Here is a 23,072-nt window from a genome sequence, read left to right as displayed (position 1 = left end):
GAGCCACAGCAATGCTGGATCCGAGCTCACGGCAACGCGGGATCGTTAACCCACTGAGCAAGGGCAGGGACCGAACCCGCAACCTCATGGTTCCTAGTCAGATTCGTTAACCACTGCGCCATGACGGGAACTCCTGGTATTTAAATTTTTAATTTACAATCAGATGTTTCAGATAATCTGTGTTCCTCATGTAGATATAATCTGATCTGTATACCAGATATGTTTCATCGGTCAAGATTATTCATATATATAACCTATTCCTCTCTTTAGCAATATAAAAATCATTGATCATCAACTTCATTGAAATGTTACATCTCTAAGTACCGAAAGCACATTTAATTATTTTATGATGTTACTGCTGCTCTGTAATTTCAAAATAATTAAAACTTTCCTGGTACTCATATGTAGTAACCCCACAGTCTTCGAGACACATAGGAAAAATCTTGTGTTATTAATATAGTGTATCTATAAATGCACTAAATGTATCCAGTATATTATACATTCACGATAGATGAAGGTGAACCCACAAGACTGATAGAACTCGGGAGCAAACTCAACAGATTTTTATACGTCTTGACCAAGAAATACCTGAGGGTTTGATATTTCCATAGAAAATAATTTCCATAGAAAATAATTTCATGATGACTTATTAAGCGGTGAAGTCAGCCCAGTTTCTCTGGGGACAACCATTCTGATGGCGTGTTTCTCTTCTCTGCCCAGGTTTGATCGCCGTTGTGATCTTTATCTTGCTGTGCATCACTGCCATAGCCGTTCGCATTTATCAGCAGAAAAGGTTATACAGAAGAAATGAGGCAAAAAGGTCAGAGAATGTAGACAGTGCTGAGGCTGTTTTGAAAAGTGAGCTTAACATACAACATGCAGTCGGCGAAAATCAGAAAGAGTACTTCTTCTGATTGGCAGCCATGATTTCCCTTATAATTACGACAGTCTGATTTAAAAGCCAGGGCTCTCAACGGACAAAAAAAAAAGAAAAAAAAAAAAGTTCTTATACTGAATGTACAGGCAATGGATTTGCAGCACTGCCACGTTGCCGTGTCCAGACGCGAGCTGGCTCCAGGAGGCCTCATCCAGTGACATATCTCCCATCGCAGTCATTCTGTGCAACAAGGAATTAGCTGTTGCTGCTCATTTCCCACGGTTCCGATATGACCTAAAATAGAAGTGTAACACGCACTCAGTGACTACAGTTTTTCAACGTGAAAACTGTAGCTCCGGTCTCGCACCCATGTGATACCTAAGTTTTGTTAGAGGTAAAGATCAAAATTGCACTGTAATGACCTTGCTTTATTTGAGAACATATGCTGTGTTTGCTTTAGTGTCCCCATGGTGTTCTTCATAGACCTGGAAATGCTTCTAAGATCCTGTTTGGCTGGTGTTTGCATCTTCAGTGGCCAAAAGTATATAAACCCCTTTGCCTTTCTCTGTATTGCATTCAATACAATTTATCGGTAGTCTCGAAAGATGTTTTGTGGTCATTGGTTTGTTTGTATTGCTCTTTTTCTACTTGGCCCTTCTCAATGATTTTGCAAACATTAGGTTTTGAGTGTCAGACTGCAGCCTTGAACATAAAATTCATGGATACCAAGATGGAGAAAGTGCATTGGTCATCAGTATGTGATGTCTTATTTTTTTTCCACTTATTTCTTTAAAAATTTGCTACCGTGGTTCAGCATTGGCAGTAGGGAAGGCCTTGGGTAATGCCAGTTTCCCAAAGAATGTGAAATGTTTGCAAGTAAACTTGATGTGAGAACCGAAGAATTATTTTTATTTACAACTTCAGTATCTCAAATGAAATATACTTCCCAGAATACACCCCCCAAACCTTATGTCAGTTTTCCTTACAGGTTTATACTTGTTTTCCTAAAGTTTGTGGCCGACTTCTCTTTGGTCTCCCCTGACCATATTCCATGGAGCATCTTCGTATATGTTAGACAAAAGAGACAGCGTCGTGTGCTCCGTTCCCCATTCTAAACTCTACCCCCATGTCAGGCATCTATTTTGCTCTGCACTGACCTCTAAGACAAACGTTTTAGAATATAAGCTGCAGCCATGTCCCCTTTTTTTGCAAAACCAGTAGCATCATGAAAGAATGCTTCTTATAGGGGGTGATGGCATATTATGTGTAACTTTCTAAGTTTGTCATTCTAGTCCCTTCTCATTTATGACAACGGCAGAAATTTCTCAACAAGTCCCCCAAATCAATAAAACTTACTAACTAGGACATTCTGATTACGAGATATAGACATAGCAGAAGATCAAATAATTCTCAAGAATTTTAGAAACTGTTACGAAAAAATAATTATCTTTGAGGCCAGGTAAACAAGATGCTGGCCTGTAGCTATCTTTAAATTCCACAAGCCAATGATGTAATAAAGGCACTTCGGCACTGATACTCACAGTTTCCAGGTGTCTGCCAAGGAAAAATGGGCTTCCTTAGTTTGTCCACACTTGAACAATTTGGAATAGTTGTACATTAAGTAATGTGGAAATATGTCAATGAAACACCTCTTTTCCTTATTTTCCCCCTTAATTCTCCCCCTTAATTCTCCTTATAAAACTTGTGTCTTTTGTCGTAGCCCTATATCCATTTTGATGTTTCTGTAAGTGCCTGACTTAATCTTAAAGATATGAATTAACAGTAGTTTAGGAAGGACCTACATGGATAAATGGCTTTTTCTCTTTTTCACTAAAAGCCTTGTGGTAGCTCTCGAAGGATTGACATGGAAATGGTAGTAGTTTTGGTTTGATGCACCACGGAATACAAACATCCTAGTAGCCCTGAATCTTTTACATGGGTTCATGTTACTTAGTAGCTGGAGTATAGACAGGTTGGGAGCTGGAATGTAGACAGGTTTCTAAATGGTGAAGCCTCGCAGTACTCTAGAGTCTGACTGCTAGGAACTGCCACAGTATGGCATCAAAACACACTGATATATGCCATGATTTTCATTTCCTGATTTGTAATCTTAATAAAATGCATTTTTAAAGTAAAATGCAGAATATATTTTCAGATGTTGTATAAAAGTTTCAACTGAGGGAATTACACTGGATTTTTTTTTCTCAAAACAGTAAAAATTGTGTAGATGTAGCATTCTTTACTGACGTGTGGTTTTTTTTTTGGTTTTGTTTTGTTTTTTAACCATTTGGTACACCGCATGATTATTATGAATTGTTAACAGAAGGTGCATTTAAAATGTTTTTTTCCTTTTAACTGGACTTAGAAATGAAAGAAAAAAATAGAAAAGTGTTTACTGATTGTGTCGGGTAAAGGAAGTTAAACTAGATTTGACTCTTAGCAGTTATTTGCTGAAAGGTTATTATTACATATTTAAGTTGGATGATGTCCTTTTACTTTTGCAGAGAACCTGGCCAATGAACACCAAATAGATACACAGGATTATGTGGAAGAATATAGCAAACCCTGCTGTAAGATAAAGTTAAAAAATTCTCTATTGGTGATTTCATATGAAAAAAGTGAAAATAATATAGAGCTAACATTCTTGTTGAGAAGACTGACTTTCCCAAATCTCATTAAATTCAAATATGCAGTATGCAAATGAAGTGGAGTTAATGTGGCATGTGCAATGGGGGTCACGCATGACAAATGATGTCTTAATTTTGTAGAAACCATGCCACTGAAATGGTTCTTGTCCACTTTAGAAAACAGCTCCATTTTTAAAAATCCTTTCCCAAGTGTTACTCTTTAAGGCGCATTTAATAAATTATTCAGTTAAAGACAAGAAGAAGCAGCAGCAACCAGACAGAAGTCAAGCATTCCAAATGATCTTTTATTAGATGGTATTGACCTTCATCTAGACCAGAACCTTGCAACAGAGTCAATCATGCAACTGGCCAATCACTGAAATATGACTTGGTGTGACCCACTCAGTTTTACAGACGAAATGTCCAAGATGCAGGTAAAAGAGGTTATATTCCCAAGGGGACATGTTAATAGTGTGTAAGTGGTGAAGCTGTGACTAGAATTGCATGTTCCCTCAACATTTTGCTCGTCATTAGTGCTTTCAAGACCTGGAGTTGATTTTGCTTGTTTGTTTTATTAGACTTCACTTTGTTGAGCTTCATAGATGTTGAATTTTTTAAAGTGTAGTAGATTTACAACGTTGTGCCAATTTCTGCTGTACAGCAAAGTAACTCAGTTTTACGCATATATACCTTCTTTTTTAAATATAATTTTCCATCATGGTCTATCCCAGGAGATTGGATAGAGCTCCCTGTGCTATACAGTAGGGCCTTGTCTTTTATCCATTCTAAATGTAATAGTTTGCCCCCACAGCCCAAGCCCCCAGGCCCTCATCTCCCTTGGTAACCACAAGGCTGTTCCCTAGAAGACCTAGAGTTTTGACAGTTATTCAGTTGTATAGAAAATCTGAAGGATCTTGGCATCCTCTTTGTCCAGAATGACCTGTAGTTCTAGATCTCTTCCATTTCTTTTAAAAAAATGATCATAAACCTTTCCTGGTAGGTCATTGCCATTGATAGATTTATTTTCTTTAAAAAAATATGCATTAAGCTTATGATTCTTGATTCTAGGAAAGGTCATTTTACTGACACACTTTTGTATAGTCTTTGTCAAATACTCAGTATGAGTTAGATCTGACTGAGTCATCAAATATTTTCCTTATGATAGAAGATGATCCATCTCATATTAAAACATGTTCAATTGATTGTTTGACTTTCCGATCCATGTACCAACTGAATGATGAATCTACCAGATTCCTTCGGTATGTCCTGCATGTCTTCCACTTTTCTGAAGTTGGCATGATGGAGAGTGGTAACAGGGAAGAGAAGCAGAAGCCAACTGTCTGTGTTGACGGAGCGTGTGAGTGAGCACATGCACGTATACAGGACAGAATGCAAAATGAGAAGCAAAGGAATAGGGAAGTTTGCATGTAATGTGGAAATGGACTTGGACTTTTGGTTTATCAGTAGCTTCCCAGGAGCTAGATTTTGAAGATTTGCTACTGAAAATAAAATGGGATGGAAAACAATCTCACCCACAATTATGATGGCTTCTTTGGTGAAATCGTTTTTATTCTTTTCACTATTTATAAAATTATATTGAAATTTTTATTTAAAAATACATGCATGAATTTTAAAATTCAAGTAGTATAAGAAATCTTGCAAGGAAAAATAGTTCTGGTTGCTATATCCCTTCCCCATCACTTCCAGCTCCTTTAGCTGTTTCTTTCTAGTGATCTTCGTGCATGTTGCTCAATTACATTCTTTAACAGACTGGGTTTCCTGGGAAGCAAACTCTGGCGACAGAGGTTATGGTGAAGGAAGTTTATTAGGGGGTATTGTAGAGATCAACATCTGTCGGGGAAAGGAGCATGCAGGATGGGGCAGATGCAGAAGTTGGCCATGGTATAGTCATAACGACTCAGGCAACCCAGTTGATGCGGCCCTTTAAAGATATTCTGAATTGATGTCCAAGGGCTGGGCATTTTTATTCTCCTGTATCAACCAGGCGTCGGTTACTGACTGCTTGGTGACCAGATTGTGAACTCAGACAAACAGCTGTCTGAAACCTGGGCAGGTGCTGAAGAGGGAGGTTAAACCTCCTTAGCATCTGGGGAAAGTAAATGTTAGTCTGAAACAGAGGTCTGGGTAGCACAGTGTACCATCCCTGAAGGTCCCTCCTGTGCTGCTCAGGCCCACCCGATTCCTGTGAGTTCTGGGAGCAGCTCCTTTAGGACTCTGATGGGCCTCATCAGGAAAGAGGATAGAACAGACGTAGACCCTGCCTCTGCAGTTGGTCTCCTGGCTGCATCTGGGCCTCATTTTCTCTCTCTTCTATAATTCATTCCAGCGGACAACTCTGCAAAGAGTTTAAACTCTTGTCTATTATGACCTTTTCAGGCTGTTGTTGCTATCCTTTTTCATTTACCATTAGAACTGGTCAAAGAGGTATCTACATGCCAAAGATATTCTTCCTACCCCCATAGCATAACAAGCAGCTCTGTCATTACTGATCAGAACAATTCCCCCTGACATAGCCTCCCACATAGCCTAAGATCCACATGATGGCAAAGGATGTGTGAAAGTGAGCAAATGCTGTGCTGGTCCTTCCATGGCATACCACCAGAAAGTCTTTGTAGATCCTCAAAAGGTGGTATGGGCTGATGCCTTACAGGCAGGAAAGACAGCTCATACCTGAAAAGTCATGACACTAATCCAAAGTAATATTTGTTCATTTCAGGGTAGAAAAAATCTGATGTAGTCAGCTTGCCACAAAACAGGTGTCCTTGTAGAGAGGGCTCATTTTGGGGAATGAACACTGGTCTCTGTTGCTGACCATGTGATCATTCAGGAGTGGTAGTAGTGACATGAGTCCTGATGGATGGGAACTAATCTTCTTAGGATGCATCGCTCCCATTCCTGCCTCCATGACTACTCTGTTCAGACACCCATTATACTAGCCCTTCAGTCATCAGTGATTAAGTGATACCAGTGGCTAAGTCATTCCATTTACTTGGTTGTTTAGTGATTATTCCACCATGGCATCAGCCTTTGGGTGGGCACACATCTTGACGTTCCATGCTCACTCCCATGAGTCCATCCACAAGTTTCTATTCAGACCTCCTTGTCTCTGATCTTCCACATCTCCTAGGTCCTGACAAACTGGCCAAATTACTGCCTGCAGGTCCGTATGTATTATAACCTTGGACCGTTTCTTTCACATCAAGAATGACTGGGGACACCATCTGAAAGTTCTGTTCACTGGGAGGGTCTCTCCTCACCACTGTCTTTCTGTGCTATCTTGATTGGGACCATAGATGTGCTGTCTTTCCATCTAAGCTTCACTTACTTTCTAAATCAGCCCATCCATGCACCAAGTTCACTTTTGACCTTCTTCAGTGGTTGGTAATAAAGGGCATTCATGCAACCCTAAGTGTGAGCCAAGAGAAGCATGCTGGGGAAGAGAAATAGATGACATGGTGGTCTGGCTTGGTGCCTTGTGCTGATGGCTTGTTCCTGCTGACACTTGATCCCAGATGCGCCACGTCCTCTTTATGGTGGCCATCCAATTAACATTGTGACTTGGTGGTTCTAACAGAATGCAGATCATTATGGACAATGTTGACCATGTGTGCTGTCCCAGCGTAAGGCCCTTCCTTTCTAGCTGGGCTCAGTAGCATGCCAGGAAAATTTTCAGAGAGTTGTATATTTCTCTGCTTCAGATGACATGGTGTTGCCTCCAAACTTTGAATGTCTGCAACGTATTGTTCCCATTGGTGATTATCAGTGAAATCTGCATGACATCTTTTTCCATCAATGATACCGCTAAGAGCATAGGGTCCATGAGGTTATATGGTCCAAGAGGCAGGCCCACTTGTCTGCTATCTAAATCCACTGTAGAACCCTTTCTTGCCTGGGCCCCATTCAAAATTAGAAGCCTTACATGTTGCCCAATATGTAGTCACAGTTCTATTTCCAGGTGTGGAAAGGTCTGCCTCCAGAACCCAAAGAAGCCTGTCCCCCTCTCTCTCCCCCATGGGAACCATTAGTTTATTTCCTCTATCTGTGAGTCTTCCACACCCCATTGGTTCTGTTTATCTTCATCCAACTGGCCAGATATCCTCCAATTTAGATTCTTTTTCTTTGAACCTATATTCATGTGTCTCTTTATGCTTCTTTGTGTAAAATACTTCTAGGGCATTAGTTATATAATATCTGGTCCATTTCTTTGTGCAAATTTGTCTCACTTTCCTTCTATGGAAACAGTGCAAATAATGAATCTAGCCAGAGTAGACCCTTGCTTCTGGCTCCCTGCTCCTCCTCCAGAGAAAAGGTTGAAAATTCTTGTAACTTGGCTTGCCCAGCGTCTTCATGGTTTCTCTCTGAAAATTAGGAGCTCTGTTATTTTTGAAAAATACATTAAATTATTAATATCTATTTTATCAAGACATAAACTATCAAGACCAGTTCTTATTATAATTCCTTGTGTCATACCAGACAAATTTGTGTTTGCTCGTAATAAAATAATGTTCCTGTTCCATGTGCTGATTCTAGACATGGCTTTATGCCCATTGAACTCACACATCTGCTTCCAAGCTGTTCATGTGAGAAACTTTCTGATAAATTATGTTTCTGTGAATGAATTCATGTTTCTCTATATTTTCAACAGGAACAAATTAATTTTTTAATTGAGCAGTCAAATGACCTGTTCTTCCAAAATACATGTTCAAATAAGATGGTTACAAATGGCGACGATGATTAAGAGGCTCTTTGCAGGAATTTTTTTCATTTGCTTAAGATATCTGACAAACTTGTCTTAGTAGAAATATGTGGCACCAAATAAATTATTGTAGAATGACATTATCTGGAAAAGGATTGTAGTTCTTGAAGGAAATTAAACCAAATATAACAAAGCACCACATTTTATCATATCAAAAGACAGAATCAGAAACTAAAACAAACACTGACCAAACTAATTTCAACTTGCATGACTTCTTTCAACTTGTATGATTGTAGTTAAGAACTATAGTGGTGATAATTCTGGTGATAGTTTCTGAATGGTGTCACATGTCCACACATCTTTTTTCTACTTGTAATTTTTAAGAGAAGGAAAATCTCTCATCTTTCCTGATGCCTTTCTTATTGGAATTCAGCATGCTTTGACCTTATCATGTTTGAAATTTCATGATGTATGAAATTGATATGGTGATAAAATGCCTTTAAAATTTTCTTTGAGCAATTTCTACTTTCCCTTCGCTTCTGTCATGAAATTGAAGCTTAGCTATAGAATTTAAGCTATAAAACATAAACGTGGAGTCTGTCTAGTCTTAAAATCTATAATTTGAAGGGAAGTATTTCCTGAGATATAATATTATACAAACAAAATTTGCAACTAAATGACTAAAAAGTCATAGTTATACACATGCAACTATTTTTTGCTTTTCTGCTGAAGAAGTAGGTATGGGGAGAGGTTTAGAATCTCTCATTGATTCCTAGACAGCTCAGGGAAACCAAGCTGGACCTCCAGCTATTTTCTCCAGCCTTCATGTATTATCCTTTTATTACCTGTATAAAAACAGTTTGAGTTCTTAGCTCCAGACTGTAGGAAGTTGAATCTTTTAAGTGTATGCCTCCTCCCCCTAAGACCTTCTGGCGGCCCCGAAGGAATGGTGTCATAGGCTGTAATCCCATCTTGGTCATTACATGTTGCTCGGCCAGCTGGCCATGTTAGACCTTCACTCTAGTGACCAAACTGGGGTCTCGTTTAAGCTAAGTAGATTCACTGTTTGTTTTTTGTTTTGTTTTGTTTTTTATAACCAGCTTCTTCTCGATCCCACTCAGGATTTTTGTTTATTTCATTAAATACAGAGAAGACTTTATGTAATATCTAAGAAAAAAAAATATGGACATCGTGAGAGTAACATAAATATTCACAAAGCAGCAAAAGTGAATTCAATCAGATATTGGTTAATATAGCTCCTAGAGTCCACCAATCATGCCCCTTCAATGAGTTATTCTGCTTAGTCTTCTGTCCCACTGTCCCTCCACCCAAGGTGGGACAATGACCTTCCCACTCCCCAGACATAAAGCCCACAGCCCAAGGGGAAGCACAGTTCCTTGCCAACAATGGGTTTCCTTCTGCCCCAGGATGAATGACACTCATATTATTGAGTCAAATATTTACCTCAGACACAGAATAGAGCCTAGTTTCCAAGTCTTCGCCAGGACAATTAAAAGGTGGACAGTGAATTTCCTAGAGTATAGGGTATCCATCTTTGCTGAGTACCGTGTGGAGAATTTTGACATTCTCTCTGGTACATTCCATAGACTCACCCCTGCATTAACACGAAGATTCGCCTCATCTTTCATGCTCTACTTCATCCCAGCTGTGCCTCGATATGCATCTTCCTCCGGTTGCCCTCTCCCAGTTTTGAAGAATAGCAGCACAATCCACCTAGCTGCCAAAACTTGAAATCAAACCAGGTGCCTTTTCATCACACTCCCTATTTGATTCATCACCAAGACATGTCCATTTGTCCCTTAACTATATCATAGGCCTCTCTACTTCTCTCATTCTCCCAAAGCCTTGCTCAAGTAGTTGTCATCACTTGGATGGTTGGTCCACTGCAGTGTCCCCCTAGTTAGTTTATCCTATGAGAACCACAACCCCCTGACCTCCTAGCCATTCCCTGCCCTGAAAACCTCTCTCTATGTCATCTCACATTCACTGTCCATCTTTAGAAGCTTCTCTTTCTTTGATCTGAAAATGAAGGTCATGGGGACCATATATTCTCTACAGGTTACCTTAGTGTTCAGTAAAATTATAAGTGTATCATATTTCACTATCAAGAATGTTCCATTTTTGGTGTTCTCGCCATAGCACAGTGGGCTAAGATGCAAACTGGAGTGGCTTGGGTTGCTGCAAAGATGTGTGTTCGCTCCCTGGCCCAGGACAGTGCACAGGAGGTTAAGGATCCGGCATTGCTCTAGCTGTGATGTAGGTCACAGCTGTGGCTCAGATTCAATCCCTGGCCCATCTGCTTAATGATAAATTAGGTGGTCAACCTAAGCATAATTGTGATCTGGCTCCAGCCTCATAGCAGACAGATACCTCCCCACAAAGCTTCGTTTTGTTCTCTTCCATTTATTTTCTGTTTCACAGGTTATGCCTGCAGTTCCTTTGTAGTAAATTCTTTCTTCTCAAATTAATTAGTTAGGTCATCCTCATCTTTTTGAGAGTCACTGTTTCGGCAAAGATTCTGTGGTCTCCACTGCTAGATCAGATTCTCCTGCTGAAACACCTGACTCACAGCACCCTGAGGTGTGTCTCTCTGTTTCACATTGTCTCACCACCAACACAGGGTCTGGTTAACAGCCACCCAATAGAGTTATTGAATGTTATAGATTAACTAAATAATGACTGAGCAATGATTGCTTTCTGTGTACATATAATTGATGTAATTGGAGGGTCGATGTCTCACGACCTACCCCATAAGAGAGTAAGGCTGCTTTGAGGAAAAATAATTACCTTTATCTCCAGAACCTGAAGACTATTAGCACCATTTAAATGTGGCCTCTATTATTAGCAAAACATTAACCCATTCCTCACACCACTGTACTAACCAATAAAGCAGCTTTAGTCAGCATCTTGGTTACTATTACATTACTAAAAAAGCCAATCTTTTACTGTCTTACAAACAAGCAAACAAAACAAATGGCCAATGTGTGCACTGAAAATTTTGTTCTCTACTAGTTGTATTTCTTACCTGTCTAGTGCTTGTATCTCGTATTTGCCCTTAGTGAAACATTAGCCTCCAGCCTACTTTTTTACATGTTGTAAAGAGTGCTACCCTGGAGTTCCCATTGTGGTTCAGCGGTAACGAACCCAACTAGCATCCATGATGACGCAGGTTCAATCCCTGGCCTGGCTCAGTGGGTTAAGGATCTAGTGTCACCGTGGACCTGTGGTGTAGGTCATAGAGGTGTCTGGAATCTGGCATTGCTATGGCTGTGCCCAATTGGACCCCTAGTCTGGGAACTTCCATGTGCTGCAGGTGTGGCCCTAGAAAGACCAAAGAAAAGAAAAGAAAAAAGAGTGCTACCACAGTCCAGTCATTTACTTCTGTTCTGTTCAGTATTGTTCATGCCATTATGTCAAATTGCAAGCTAGTGTCTCAACAGTTATCGGATACATAATTTCCTTTGCTGAGTTGATGGAATATGCTTACAGTATGTGCCCACAGTTATACAATATCTGCTTCCTGTTATGAGCATTTGGTTGAGTTGAAAAGAAAAAGGTTACGGTTTGAGCATCATGGGTCAGACCATGTGTTAGAATTGGAGGAAAATGGGATTTTCAATATCGTAACTTGTTGGGTGGATTATCTTCTCTAATATAGTTTGGTTTGATTTGAAAATTGTCTCACTTGAATTGCAAGTGGAATGTGGTTAGGGGAAGAGTGAGCAAGCATGTGCTCTTTAATTGGATTGGATGATCCCAGTTGTTACAGAGCATGGGCCGGACTGCCCCAGCCCTGTTGTGGCTTCCACAGGAGTCAGCATGGCTCCATTTGCCAGTGACTTTGGCATGCGCCATGATTGAGGGTGATTGCTTTCACTTACTTGATTAGAATTGGTAGAAGCATAGACAGTCCTCCCGTTATTTTTTATGCAGCTTGCTGACTATTGTTTTTCTTTTTAAATGGACATTTACTACCGATTTAGAGCAATAAAATACCTCGAAGCAAACATTAAGCAAAACGTAGCTTATCTATCACATGCTCAGCTCCTCCTGATAGCAATAACCATGAATACAATGTCCACGACATGGGAAATTTCACATTTTTACAAGTTGCTTTATAGATTCATTTTGTGATCACTAATAAACCTATTTTGAAAGTATCTAATTAAGAAAACCTTAATGAAAGCCAATTACTCAGTGCTCTAAATTTGCTAAATTTTATTTTTGAGGTCCTGAAATGTGTTTTAAATGCATCATAGTATATACATTAGTGCTAAAAATGGTGCCCTCGTTCAATAGCAATTTACCCACAGTAACACTTATGGGCAATTAACATTTCATTTTGCATGCTACATTCATCAGTAATTTTCTTTTACTTATTGTAATGTTGAAAGAGTGTAACTACATTTAGAGTAAATGCATTTTATTACTAGTCAAGCTGGACTTTCTCGCATCCACAGACCTGGCACTTTGCATGGGGTGGCGGGGGCGGTAAGTGCCCATTCAGACACCGGTAGCAACTTTGAGAAGAATAAACTCAAATGTTTACCAGAAAGGAAAGGAAATGTCTCAGTAGCATTTTAGATTTCCGTTGCAAGCAGCACGGGAAAGGATGGGGGCCACATGAAAATACTCTACCTTTTTAAAAACTTTTTTACTTGAAATGAGTCCAGCAAAGTTGTAAAACTGGGAGAGAATCTACACTTACCCTTCTTTCAGCTTCTCTAATAGTAACAACTTACACAGACATTTTAATTATAAAAACCATGACATTAACATTGGGTATTAACCTACAGGTTCTTACGCAGATTCCTCCTCTTTTCCCTCTAATATCCTATTTTTGTTCCAGGATCTAGCACAGGAGCCCGGATTGCACGCAGCTGCGGTGCCTCTTTTAACGTCTTTCCATCTTTAGTCTGCCTTTGTCTTTCATGACCTTGACACTTCTGATTTCTTCACTGATCATTTTGTGGAATATTGCTCAGTTGGGTGTTTGCCGGATGTTGTCTCAGGATCAGATGGAATGTTTGCATTTTTTGGCAAGAAAACCACAGAAGTGATGTTTCCTCCTTCTCGGTTCATCACATGATGAGGCGCATGATGTCACTGTGTCCCATGACTTGTGACGTGGTTCCTGGATTCTTGGTTAAGGTGGTGTCTGTCGGATTTCTTTGTAAAGTTACTTTTAGCCTCAGCTGATATCCTGTTTCTCCTTAAACATCCACCCACTGATTTCAGCATCCATTCTGCCAGTCTGGCCTCCTGCGGCTGTCCCGGTGCTGTCGGCCTCATGGTGTTTTATGTTTCCCTCATTCATTCCACATTTATCGATTTGAATTGTTCTATCAGGAAGAACTGCCCTTCTCCACCATTTGTTTATTTATTCATTTATGTTAGTGTGGGCGCATGCATATGTATTTTATTCAATGGGTCATAATCCAGTCCTACGATAATTCGCTTTGTCGCTCAGATTGTCGCATATTTGGCCTCCTTGGTGATGCCCCCCAGGTGAGGCATGTGGGTGGTCACCAGAGGATCCTATGATCAAATCAGCTGTGTCTTTGTTAAAGAAATTATTGCTACCAATATTTAATTAATCACAAATACTTTAGCTCTGTATATTTTGAGGAGAAGAAAGCCTAAGGGGTCAAGAATGACCATAATTTTCCATGTGAAACATCATTCTCTTTACACTTCAGGTTTGAGCACGGCTCACTTCAATTTAAGTCTGATTTCCCTTCCCCTCTTTATTTTATCTTAGAGGAAACCTCTGACTTCTCCTTTGACCTGGCTGTTTTAAATTGGCTGTATTGCTATCATCGGAGATAAAGTCAGATACTGGTTAAAATGGTCAGGACCGATTTTAGTTAGTAATAAATCTTGCAATAGGGAAAAGAGTCCAGCAGTAATTAGCTGAACTCAACTTGGATTTGTACACAGGTGACTGGCATATTCAGGGGAGGGAGGGAGGGAGGGTGGTGCCCGGGGCTCAGGAGAGTCAGGGAGGAGAAGCGTGGGCAAGGCTTCATCAGTGTAAGCGCAGTTGGATCCGCTGTGTCTGCTTCTGGCCATTATGGAAGCTAAGCTTCTCCCCTCCTGTCCTCAGCTGTTGCCTGACCAAACAGTAAACTATTTTGAGAGCCTCGACTTCTTCCCGGCAGGCACTTTCAGGGGGTCTGGGTCTCTCCTGGGGATGTTGGAGACTTTGTTGGTGTTGGTTCAGGTCTTTCTAGTAAAAGGATGAGGAAAAGGAGGGGGTGTCTTGGTCACAACACCCTCTGGCTGTTTGTCCTTTAGTTGTTGCTGCTCATTTCCTTGGCTCCAACTGACCCAAGCATGTAATTATGATTCTATATGGCAGACACTAGAGCACCGAAGTTTCTGCATCTGATTTTAAGAACACGGTTTTTTGACACAAAATACGTCTTTTTACCTTTTCACATATTTGTTTATGTATCTGTATACATATATTCACACACATGTATGTATAGGCCTGTGTAGGTGATGTACTCGAGAGTGTGTATGTGCTTGTGTGTTTCATGTACTCTGTGTCTGGTCTTTTACAGTCACTTGCCTGCCTTATAAAAGACATTTTAAAAATCTACTTGGTTGGAAATTCATAAAGGCAGTTAGATGATCTTGCAAGCAAGCCGATCGAAGGATACTGTGTAAAAACTTGGTATTCTCATTAGGTCTGCTAGCTTCTCAAAGTGCCTGCCTCTTCCAAATTAACTCTTGGACCACATATACTCCAGAGCCTTCTTGTCATGGCCTTCTGGAAGATGTCTTATAAATCCTAATAGTGCAAGAAACTGTCAATATTATGTGCATAAGTGCACTCAGGATATGTGTGCTTGGCATATACTAAACGCTCTGGAGGTGTTAATATCTATTATTATGCATTTCACAAACCAAACAACTGACTGGCTCAGTAATACACAGGTAATAACTTTCCATATTTAATGGAACTAGGAAACCATAAATTGCTTTATTTCAATCAAAGCATAAATTCCAAGAAACTTTTCCAAAGCCATTTCCAAATCACTCAGCAAAACCAGTTAGAGGTGTCTGTGACTTTGATTAACATTCCTACGTAACAGATGGAGTAGCTCTCAAATTTGGTGCAAATAAAAGTCATCTCAGCTGCATAGGCCCAGACCCAAGGTCACGTGATTCTGATTAAGTGTGAGCAATAGAAGTTTCCATTTTTAATCAACATCCCCTTGTTGGCAGAAGACTCATTAGAGGTGGTGGTTTAAGAGCTCTTCTTCGTTACGATTGGCTTGTTGTGCAGAGGAAGCTGGTGGGAGGGCTGCCGGAAACAGATCTGGGCTTGTGTATAAGAAGCAGCAGCTTTTAAGCGGAAGCAGATTTGGTGCAGTGGTGACTTCCAGAAGGTGGTAAAGCCGTGTTCTCGTGGGCAAGAGTGGTGAGTAGCTGTGTTCCCGTCTTCAGAAAGCCAGAAACCACCCAACCTCTGTATTTGACCTCATCTGATTCCCTGTTGTAGCTATTGAAAGGAAGTCATCTCACTATTGATTCCAAGAAAAGGAAGTAACTTTAAATGTGTGTTTGCTAAAACAAGTACCCACCCTGCAACATACGCCCTAAAAAAGCTAAAATGCAAACATCTAGATTTTTTAAATCAGTAGAAATTTTTGACTTAATTCTTTTGAATAGCAGTGCCTGGACTGACTTATCTCTGGCTTGTGATGGGGCCAAAACCATGATTCATAGGAAAAGTCTATGATGTACATGGTTTGTTTTTTTGTTTTGTTTTTCCATACCATTTTTATTCTCCTGTTTCTCTTTATTTTCAAACTTGAATAAGAGAGACTGTAGCCTTGTGCTTTCATTTCAAGCATAATGTGACTCCTTTGAAGTTTATGAACGAATGCCTAGTGAGCCGAGTAGGCTGATGTTCAATCCAGTTGAGTGTCCTCTGAGCTGTAAAATGATTCAAGATTCACTCATCTCTGGGAATTAAATACAGGTAGTAATAATGTGAATGTAAACAAAGGTTTTCACCTGGGGATGTGACTATGCTCAGAGTGGTGTAGTAGCAAAATCTGTTTTGTTGTTATAATTAAGAACTTAAATTATTTACCATGGTGTATTTGCATAAGGACTAAGATTTTTTTAAAAGTCATTTTAAAAAAGAAGCTAAAGCCCAATATTTAATTATGGTTTTCAAGTTATTTGGAAAATTGGAATTCTCAATAACATAAATTAGAATTTAAAGGGCCTCTGACTTTTAATTCAGTGGTAAATCTATATCCTCGTGAGGCTGCCAAAACAAGGTGTCCCACTTCCCCCAAGAAAAAAAACACTTCCCCCAAACGGGGAATTTTAAAATGTGTTGCAGAAATCTATTGAGAGGTAACATAAATACATCATGATTTATGTATTTCAACTTGGTTCAAAGAGTTGGCTGCCTATTTCAAAAGGAGAGGAGCAATTCTAATATATTTAGAATTTACCAAAGTGGTCTGATCATGAGAATCACAGGGGAACTTCTTTTATCATTATGCTTCTTTTTTCTTGCAATACTGAAACCAAAGCATTGTAAAGGCAGAAGATAATTATATTTCAGACCAGTTTTTTTTCTAATTGCTATATGTTTGTCAGGATGGAAGTATCCAATAAGTGCCTTTTAAAAATAAACTTGGATGTTGAGAGAGTTGAGAATGTACTAAAAAAAAAAAATTCATGAAAATGATACTTAAACCATACAAGAGTGTGACAGCAGGCTAACCGACAATTAAAGAAATAGAACAGTTGCAAATCATTCACTAGATTGCTTTCGTCTGGTAAAACTTCCGGGGTGCCACTGTTGTTGCTCCATGGACCACATGACGAATAGTGAGGTTTTAAACTGGGTGTGTACACACCCACGAGCGTTTATTGAACAATCAGTTGGAGGTACCACACACACAATCATAATTCTGTCAGCTATCCGCAGACAAGTAAATCCTTAGTGGCAAGCCACATCCATTCTCCCATGAGGCTTTGCGTGAGGCGGCGTGGTCCTAATTAACATCCTAGTCTTGAGACCCAGCTGCTGCTGCTCTGTGGAGGAACGGGCCGTGTGGAAGTAGAATTGGGCGGGTAGAATCTGGGGGAAGAGAAGATGGAAACTAAACGTGTTGAAAATATTTAGACTAAAACTCCTGGGGCTTTTTAGATGTTGGCAGTTCCTGGGTGGAATGAATTTGGGAGGGATAGGTACCATTTCATGTGATGGGAAGTGTCTGCGGTAGCCTCATTTGTTTGTTCTCGCCGAACAGGACATTTTCTTTGCTTCGGAGACTGAACACAGGGAGTTTTAAACAGGTGCAGGAGTCCTGACGTTTTATGATGCTTAATCACTGATGTTTTGGGGGAAAATGTTTAAAAAATTTTCTGCTGCAACTGAAACTCAAGTCTCCGTTGCAGAGGTTCAGATCCCTCAATTATAGTCGTTGTTCATGTTGATGAATCCTGGAATTGGTTAAAAATGTTCATTCGCTCGTGAAATGTGAAAAGTTCATAGTTAAAAATGCAGATTGAAAAAAGGTCTCTAGCGTGAAACAGGTAGAACAGGGCTTTAACATGAAATGACCTTTGTCTTTGTGGTCTGAAACTGTAGCAGAATTTCCTGACATTTGGGTAACATTTCCCATCTGGTTATGATGGATGATTTTTTTCCATGGCTTTCCAAAGGTTGGCTATGTATAAGATACAAGCATATCAGGTGAAACATTTCTAAGAGTTATTGAACTTGGGACTTTACAAGCAAACAGGTTGTAAGCTATATTACATTAACATTAGCTAAGAAATAAGCAGTGACATGTGATCGGTGATATATGGTTATATTTGCTGAGAGACCTCTGCAATTTATACTCCTCAAGTCTGATAAAGTAGTGACCCCTTATTACTACCAATGAGGAACTGGTGCAGTTCCCCAGGGCTCTTCACATTTATCCTTTCTTACACCTCTGACCATTCTTGCTAAGTCTCATTCTGGTCCTTAAGTCCTGGCCACAGGGTCTTGAATTATTTCTGTCTTTTCTCCATGTTTGACCATCATTCTGTATGGTATCTTATCTTTTTTATTTTTTAACTTAATATTTTGCCTTTTTAAAAACAGGAGTATAATTGATGATAAATGTGTAAAGAATATACATATAAGAATATATTTTTTCAGATTCTTCTCCATTATAGATTATTACAATTTAGAGAAAATAGTTATCTGTGCTGAATACTACGTCCTTGTTTATCTGTTTTACATATAATAGTGTGTATAGGTTAATCCCAAATTCCTAATTCATCTCTCCCCCTCTCCCCTTTGGTAATCACAAGTTTGTGTTCTGAGTCTACTTCATTTGTGTCATTTTTGAAAGATTCCACATAGAAGTGACATCATATGATGTTTGTCTTTGTGTATATATGTGGTTTGTGTGTATATGTGTAACAGAATATTACTCAGCCATAAAAAGAATCAGATAATGTCATTTGCGGCAACATGGACGGACTTAAGAAGGTCATAGGAAGTGAAGTAAGTCAGACCGAGAAAGACAAATAACATATGCCCCTCTTATTTAGAGATCTCGGTGATAACAAACCCGATTAGTATCCATGAGGATGCGGGTTTAATCCCTGACCTCACTTACTGGGTTTGGGATCCAGTGTTGCTGTGAGTTACGGTGTAGGCTGGATCTGAAATTGCTGTGGTGTAGGCTGGCAGCTGCAGCTCTGATTCGATCTCTAGCCTGGGAACTTCCATGTGCTGCAGGTGTGGCCCTAAAATAAATAAATAATAAAATTAAGTCCTCTGCAACTTCCATAGGAAGACTTGTGTGCCAACTGTAGATTCTTGCATCTCGGTTTTCCACACAAGCTAAATATCCCCGGATTCCTGATTTGTACTGTATTCTGTATCTATTTCCAGAATTCTTTTGGCTAGTTGTCCCTAATACCATGTTGAATTATTTCACCTCTTATGGCAGTGGTTCTCAAACTTGGGAGGGATCTTGTAAAAATCTCCGAGCTTCTGCTGCACTCTAGGCCAGTCAAATCAGAATCTCTGTGGAGGACCCATGCATGGGTATTTTCAAACTCCTTGAGGGATTCCACACCACCAAGTATGGTAGCCCCTGTTCTGGGGGACTCTGATCCTCACATACATGGACATGGCGTCACTGTTGTCACTGGCCACGCAGCCGGTAAGCCAGTTGGACCCCGCGGTGGCTATGATAATTTCTGACCACTTTTGACTTCTCCTGATGGAGCTGCCTCCCTTCCTCTTCCTCTTTAATCACTTACCTAACCCTAGAGAGAGGCTCCAGGTTTTCTGTTGAAATAATTATGCTTAGGGGACATCTGGAAAGCTGTTCTCCTAAGATCATTACACACATTTTCCACTTCCTTCTAAAACGTCTTCTTTTGGCCAAAAATACTGTGCCAAACTTAGAGCCAGATTTTTCAACCAAAGGGCAGCAGGAACATCTTGGGGAAAAAACAGACTAACTCATTTTTTTCTGCCCAGTAGGTAAATTAAAATAGGACCATTTTGTGAGACTTTATGTATAGGGACTTTTTTTTTTTTTCTATTGTTGGATAAGAGGAAAGAAGCAATTTGTAAATGCACCTTCATTCAGATCATTGATTGGGAAGTTTTGCCATTCCTTCTCCTAATGCTCATAAATCTACTATGCTGATAAAGGATTGCCTTTGGACTTGAATCTTCTGCATCCGACTTGGCTTCGTATCTCCAGTGGTGTCCCCATAGGCAAATCTCAGTAAAGCCTTCTCAGAAGACTTTGTACTAACACTAAATTTGGTTAGAGCTTTGCCTCTTTTTCCCAGTCTTTTGCAGTAACTACTTAATGGCTATCATGGGCTGGACATCTGCTAGAAGATTAGTGTGGCACAGAGACTTTTACATTCCTGATGTGTTACTGTGCACACTCTATGAGGTTTCTGGCAATAACAACGTGGTACGTGATAGATGCTTGATAGGCGTGTTAGGCCAAAGACCAGGAAGAACCTAGAAGGTGGAAGAGATCTGTGATTCCACCTGTGGCTTTAATTTTAGCTGGCACCTGACGGATGGATAGAATTTTGATAGGAAGAAAGTGATAGAAAGGAAGAGAGAGGATAGGGAATGAATGTGATGGTGGCAGGCGGCAGGGGGAGGGCACAGGGTGTTGAGTCAGTTCCCCTTTCATTATGTGCAGATGTGGAGAAATTGGATAAATGGAAAGGAAGATGAAAATTGTACCATTTCAGTCATTTCCTCAGCAGTCATCTCTCTGAAGGTTGGTTCTGTAGCTTCTGGCAGGTGGCCAACGTGCTAAGTCCTCTTCAATTGACAGAGAAGCCAAATAAATATCCAGTCTTGGCAGTGCCTCCGTGACAGATGGTCTGGCATTCATGGTGTAATCCAAGACAACAATGGTCGCGCTAAAACTCTCTAGCCCAGCATCTCCTACTTACTGAGTGCAATATGTAACTAGGATTTCAATGTGCTAGCAGTTACCGTGGTAGGAACGAGAGGTGAAACTGCATACAATTAGCAAAAAATGGTACCCCCATCGAAGGGGGTGAATGTTTTTGATGGGCAAGCATAAAACGCTGCCTTTTGGATGTAAAGTGCAAAACCAGAAGAAAGTATCCATAGTTGTGGTTACTTTTGTTCTCAAATTGAATGCCAACAATACACTTAGGACCCCAGATGAAACGGAAAATAAATGAGCTTCTAAGAAATTGCATTCAGTAGCTTTTTAACTCTTTGGGTCAGCAGGTTGGCTAAGAAAAAAACCAAACATCTTGTTGGTATTCTTGATGACTATAATTACTGCACCATTTTCTGACACTAAATGTGCCATGTACAAGGATAAAGGAAAATGTGGTGGAGTGATGGCAGGGTGAGCCAGGGGAAGTTGACAGTGGCAGAAGATAGAACACCACCCCCTAAATTGGGTCCTTGGAGTTGCTGCTATGGTGCAGTGGCATAGCTGCAACTGTGATGTAGGTTGCAGCCGCAACTCGGATTTGATTCCTGACCTGGAAACTTGCTGAAGGTGGAACCATTAAACAAACAAACTGGGTTCTTTATCATGGCACTACTACTCAGTTTTAGTTGCCATTTCTCTCAATAAAATCTCTCCTTTGCTAGTTCAACTGATGCTGGAGAAAGGACAGTGATTCACCAAAAGCTACTTATTTCAATTTCCTACAGAAGGTTCTAGCAATTTAAAAACAAAGAGATAAGTTTACAAAGAGAACATTTGCTATAATTGTATAGATATTGGTAGAAAGTAAATAAATGCTCGTAAGAGTGAAGATATTAATGAAGACAGTTTGGTTGATGCCCAGGTGAAGATCTGGAGAAGGGAAGTACGGGACTTTATCAGAAACAAAGTAGACTAAGGAAAAAAGGTGTTATTGATGGTTGCAAGCCCTTGAGAGTCATGAAGCCATCTATCACCATTGTTGCCAATATTTTCAGTAGAAACAGTTTGCAACTTGTAGCCCCAGAATAATTACAGTCTTGGCGTTCTCGTTTGAAAGGAGGTCATGATCGATGGTAGAAGACATAATTTTATTTCGGTTTTAGCTGGGAAGAAAATTGTACTGTTTTGCCCATAGGTCTAATTATTTGTTTCCAAAAAATGTTTCTTGATATTGATATTTTTGTTTCTACTGTCTATTCAAGAGAAGTTAAAGAAGAGATCAATTTCATTGTGTCCCTACAATAGAGGTGTACTTAAGAAGAAAATCCATTCTAAGTTTTCCATTTCAGAGTTAAATACCTTTAAGTCACTTAGGAAAGGACCTTACCCAAAGGAGATAGGGGGTCTTCCAAACTCTGTTGGTCCCTGATTATTTCACAATCTATGTCTTAGGGGGAGTAGTGCTACTTTCATTGAGTGAACAAAAAGATTGATCATTGAACCCATGCCAGGCTCTGTTTTAGGTAGTGGAGATACTCTTTGTGAAAACATAACAGCAAAAATTCCTGCCTTCTCAGATCTTAAAATGAACCAATAATAAGTAAGTAGCTGTCTTAGACAACATCAGTACACTCCAGCCACAGGCCACCACCAGCACACTGTTAGTTAAATCTGGGTTTACCACTCATTGTAACCAAGAACAACACACACACTCGCTAAGAAAACAGGCTATCTCAATATCTCAATAAATACTGTTAGAAAGGATTTGTTGGAATCCGTGTTGGATAATTTGGAGGAAGTTTGAAGAAAGCAAGGCTTGGCTGTGGCTTGGATGCTGTCAAGAAATGGAGGCGATTCTATCATGGTTAAGTTAACGAATCTTACCTGGGAGAATAGAGTGAGGCCAGTGCTGGGATCCGTGAAGGAAACGGCATCATTCATGTCAGCTCTTCTCCTCGGGAGAGAGGGAAATTTGGATTTTTTTTCTGACTTGGAGTGGTTGTTTCTGTGCTTAGGCCCAATTATAAAATATTGTTTTGGGGGGGGGTCCCATTTTATCATGGCCACAAGGTGGCCTTGTCTGAGGTTGATGTCCTATGAGACCCTTCTGTTGGGCTTGGGAACATCAAGGTCCTGCTGTGGAACAGACCAGCTTCTGGAAGTCGGGAGCCTCTTCTCGTGTTCTCACTAATGAAGGGCACAAACTATGATATAAAAAACCAGGGCACAGATAGTAGAGTGACGGTGCTGTCGTACGAGAATGGACAGAGGGCTTCCCAGAAGCGGTGATACTTAAATCTCAAGTCTGAGTAAAATGAGACAACATACCATGTAGATAAATGCAGGGATAATAAGGTAATTGCAGATGCAACGTCCCTGAGACATGGGTGAGG

The 23,072-nt window shown here is 40.0% G+C and overlaps 1 protein-coding gene across 6 annotated transcripts in view; it reads left to right on the top strand.

The window, feature by feature from the left end:
• The window catches only part of CNTNAP4 (contactin associated protein family member 4), a 278,641-nt gene extending 277,174 nt beyond the window's left edge, over positions 1-1,467 (top strand). For 5 of the 6 annotated variants that reach the window (XM_047790392.1, XM_047790393.1, XM_047790395.1 and 2 more), the window contains one exon: positions 721-1,437. In XM_047790392.1, the coding sequence (XP_047646348.1) occupies positions 721-914 (194 nt within the window). In that variant the 3' untranslated portion in view covers positions 915-1,437. Of the gene's footprint in view, positions 1-720 lie in introns of all 6 variants that reach the window. The other variant, XM_047790390.1, reaches the window with a different exon arrangement.
• The last annotated feature ends 21,605 nt before the right edge of the window (positions 1,468-23,072 follow it).

Source organism: Phacochoerus africanus, chromosome 8 (genome assembly GCF_016906955.1).
Source record: "Phacochoerus africanus isolate WHEZ1 chromosome 8, ROS_Pafr_v1, whole genome shotgun sequence".
Lineage (NCBI taxonomy): Eukaryota > Metazoa > Chordata > Mammalia > Artiodactyla > Suidae > Phacochoerus > Phacochoerus africanus.
This window is presented reverse-complemented; position numbering and strand designations above follow the sequence as displayed.